Source organism: Thunnus maccoyii, chromosome 8 (genome assembly GCF_910596095.1).
Source record: "Thunnus maccoyii chromosome 8, fThuMac1.1, whole genome shotgun sequence".
Lineage (NCBI taxonomy): Eukaryota > Metazoa > Chordata > Actinopteri > Scombriformes > Scombridae > Thunnus > Thunnus maccoyii.
In genome coordinates, this window is record NC_056540.1 from 14933997 (window position 1) to 14937948 (window position 3952).

Below are 3952 nucleotides of genomic sequence, written 5' to 3' on the forward strand. Positions count from 1 at the left end.
GACAGTTTTGTTCTTTCATTCTAAGCAATTGTCTGCACTTGTTCTGTGTGGAAAATAAAGCCGGTGCACTAACAAGACAGATCATTTTGTTGCTGTTTTGACTGTATTTTGTCAAGACCTGCAAGCAGAACAATTCTGAAATGTTGCATAATTTGTGGAGATAGGTCTGGCTGTGTGAGACTAGACACAACACAACTCCGTGTCTCTGTTTGTAAAGAGCTTGTTTGTGTTGTGGGCTGCTGGTTACTGAGGCCAGTGTTTTTTCTGTTTTTATGCAGCAGGTAGACCCTTACGGGAATGTCTAGAGACCACTGATATATGGTGACAGTCACCTTTAGATGTTCTTCACTGTTTTTTATGTTCATCCTGGGGAGTGAGATCAGAGCGAGAGAGAAGAAGGGAGAGAGAGAGCGAGAAGGGAGATAGCCTTATGAATCCTCCTCCACTTCCTCCTCCGAACCTACTCTGTTTCGGCTCATCGCAGCCTCTAAGAGATGTTCTTACCAGGCCTCCAGACAACTCACTTTCAAGGACACAGATGCACACACATACACAAACATTAATGTTGGCATCCATCAACAGCTTCAGCTGGACTGCAAATCCCATACTGATAACCTTCCAGCAGATGATATTTATTTTCAAAACAGATTTTTTTCTAAATCCAAAATTAATAAAGTGCTTCTGGTGAGCAAAGCTACAGTCTGTTCACTGGCTCAACAGCATTTTTATTTTTTTTTTCTTATTTCACAATGACCCCTGAGTGGCTGTGTGTGTGTGTGTGTGTGTGTGTGTGTGTGTGTGTGTGTGTGTGTGTGTCTGTGTGTGTGTGTCTGTGTGTGTCTTTTTGTATCACTCCTGACTGGTAAATATCCCCTGGCTACACAACTGCCTGCCTAACACCACTGCATACATGTTATATAACTGAATCTCCAGAGGAAACAGATGCATGCTTCTCAGCAACAGGTACCATGGTCACCTCCATCTGTGCCTGCAAAGAACAATTCCAGAATATAATGGAAAAGTATGAATAATGGAAAAGGGTGAGGGTGCATACAAACAGGTCTTAGATGTACGGTCTAAGGTGGATAATGAGAAATGTACCTCTAAATGCAATATTCAAGTGTAAATCAGTCAGTCACTGTTGCATGAAAGCCTTTTTACTTTGACAACCGTAGCCTCTTAATTGGTGGCCCTGCCGGGCTGATTAAGTTCAGAGAAGCCTCCTGCAGTGCTGTTTTACCTCCATATCCATCACTGACTCTTGATGGGCATTTCATCCTACGCATGCCTGTCATAGTGCTGCCACTGGCATGAAAATGTTTTTTTTTTTTTTTTTTTTAAATAATTATTAAAAAATAATAATGGAAGGCTACAGTGGTACATTTTGTTCTGTAATACAAGAGTTCATGTTTCTATATATGCTATACCTAATGCTGAGAAAAGTTAAATATGAAAAGAAGAAAACATCCAAGTGTGAATGTATGAAATCAAACACAACAAGCCCAAGGGCTCGCCTGAAGAGAAAAACTTCGAGTTTCCAAGAAATCTCAAAACCAACTGTCTAAACAATGCTCTCTCTCTCTCTCTCTCTCTCTCTCTCTCTCTCTCTCTCTCCCTCTCTCTCTCACTCTTTCTCTCTCTCTCCTTTTTAAGTTTAGAGATGGGTTGGTCCTCGGAGTGATGTCACCTCACTCCTGTATGGGCATTCAATCCACCAACAGTGTGTATCTCCGGTGCGTCTCCAAAGCGATGCTCTACACCAAAACGCAAAAGCAGCATTACGCACGGCGATTTGACAGCAGATAAGCTACTTCACCAGTGGAGCTTTGGATTGTGAATTCTTTTTCTCATATTTGTGATGTATTCGGAACTTGGTGCGCGCAACGGGACTATTTGGAGGACTTGGGGTGAAGGTTTTACTATTTGCGGAGGAAACATTTGTGCGGTACCGCATCTTATGTGGGTTACATTCTTTTTGAATTGACCAGGAGCGTTACGCGCAACATATCTCCATGCCTTAGTGGAGGGCAGGTCAGGGCACCTCGTCTCAGCTGTTTGGGAGAAGAAGAGGACGCACAAATAAACATGGTACGCTGGGACAAACTGGAGCCAGAATGGATTTAACCCAGTTAAATCTGTTGATCGAAAATGTTTCCAACGATGAGAACACCACGGACGCACCGCTTGCCCTGCCACACACGGAGGCAGCCGCTGCGCTCATCATCCTGGTGGTTACTGTGATCATTTCAGTAACCATTGTCGGTAATGTGTTGGTTATTGTGGCAGTGCTGACCAGCCGGGCTCTCCGTGCGCCCCAGAACCTTTTCTTAGTCTCACTTGCCTCAGCAGACATCCTGGTGGCCACACTAGTCATCCCCTTCTCCCTCGCCAATGAGGTCATGGGCTACTGGTACTTTGGCAGTACTTGGTGCGCCTTCTACCTGGCGCTGGACGTGTTGTTCTGTACCTCATCCATCGTGCACCTGTGCGCCATCAGCCTGGACCGCTACTGGTCAGTGACAAAGGCGGTCAGCTACAACCTGAAGCGGACACCTAAGCGCATCAAGTCCATGATCGCCGTGGTGTGGGTAATATCTGCTGTCATCTCCTTCCCTCCTCTTCTCATGACCAAACATGACGAACGGGAGTGCTTACTGAACGACGAGACCTGGTACATCCTCTCCTCCTGCCTGGTGTCCTTCTTCGCTCCGGGTCTCATCATGATTCTAGTTTATTGTAAGATCTATAAGGTCGCCAAGCAGCGCTCCTCCACTGTGTTTGTGGCCAAAAACGGCCTGGAGAGGCAGCCGTCCCAGTCAGAGACCTGTTTCGTCAGGAAGGACCGGTTCGAGATGGAGAGCCCCAGCAGCCAGAGCTCCGGCAGCCACCAGCAGAGACAGGGGGAGTTGGATGACATTGACCTGGAGGAGAGCTGCTGTCCGTCGGATACTAAACCCCGCAATCATCGCTTTACCAAGCGGAGGAAGGTGGAGGGGTCAGACTGCTGCCCTCCTCAGAACTGCCGTCTCTCCTGGGCTTCGGCTCGGGCGTTACAGTTCTACCCGGAACAGAAGAACCCAGCTGCGCGACAGCAGCTGGCCGCGGCCAACAAGACCAAAGTGGCCCAGATGCGGGAGAAACGCTTCACCTTTGTTCTGGCGGTAGTGATGGGCGTGTTTGTGCTTTGTTGGTTCCCCTTCTTCTTCACTTACAGCCTGCATGCTATCTGCAGAGACAGCTGCTACATCCCTGGCGCACTTTTCAACCTCTTCTTTTGGATTGGCTACTGCAACAGTTCAGTCAACCCCATAATCTACACTATTTTCAACAGGGATTTCAGAAAAGCCTTCAAGAAAATCATTTGTACAACTTCTAAACGCACCTAAAACACACAGACACAGAGAGGGTTCCTGGGACAAATCTATTTTGCCAGCTTGTCACTCAACAGTGAAGAAGGAATTACAGAACTCAATCTTTTTGGTTGACTATTTTAATGTAACTACTATCATATTGAAACTGAATGTTGTGTCTTAATGTCTATGAATAAAATGTAAAGTTGAGCAAAACAAAGGAGAAATATTCTTAGTTCATCAATGTTACTCACCTAGATATATTTACTTCAGATATGTAGTTATAATATATAGGTCACTGTATAATAAGTCCTGCAAACGTGCACCTTTGAACAAGAAATCCCTGTATTGGATCAATCTTTTATGCCGCAGCAAGCAGGAGGGGAGAGCTACTTCAGAGTGATATTGAAGTCATGTAGCCGGATTCCAAAGCAGGCGGTGAGATTCACAGTGGGTGTTTTGTGATAAGATAAATAGATGATTAATCTCCACCATCTATAAAATGTGAGCATGAGGATAAGCAGGCAAGCAAGTAATGCCTGTAAGCGCGTGTCCTGAAAAAAAAAGAAGAAATGAAATACTGTTATCACCAAGTGTAGAAT

The 3952-nt window shown here is 45.4% G+C and overlaps 1 protein-coding gene across 1 annotated transcript; it reads left to right on the forward strand.

Annotated features, from left to right (window-relative positions):
• The first annotated feature begins 1674 nt into the window (after positions 1–1674).
• adra2db (adrenergic, alpha-2D-, receptor b) lies at positions 1675–3484 on the forward strand. Its single transcript, XM_042419254.1, has one exon. It carries the CDS (start codon positions 2115–2117, stop codon positions 3384–3386), a length of 1272 nt encoding a protein of 423 aa, XP_042275188.1. The 5' UTR covers positions 1675–2114; the 3' UTR covers positions 3387–3484.
• The last annotated feature ends 468 nt before the right edge of the window (positions 3485–3952 follow it).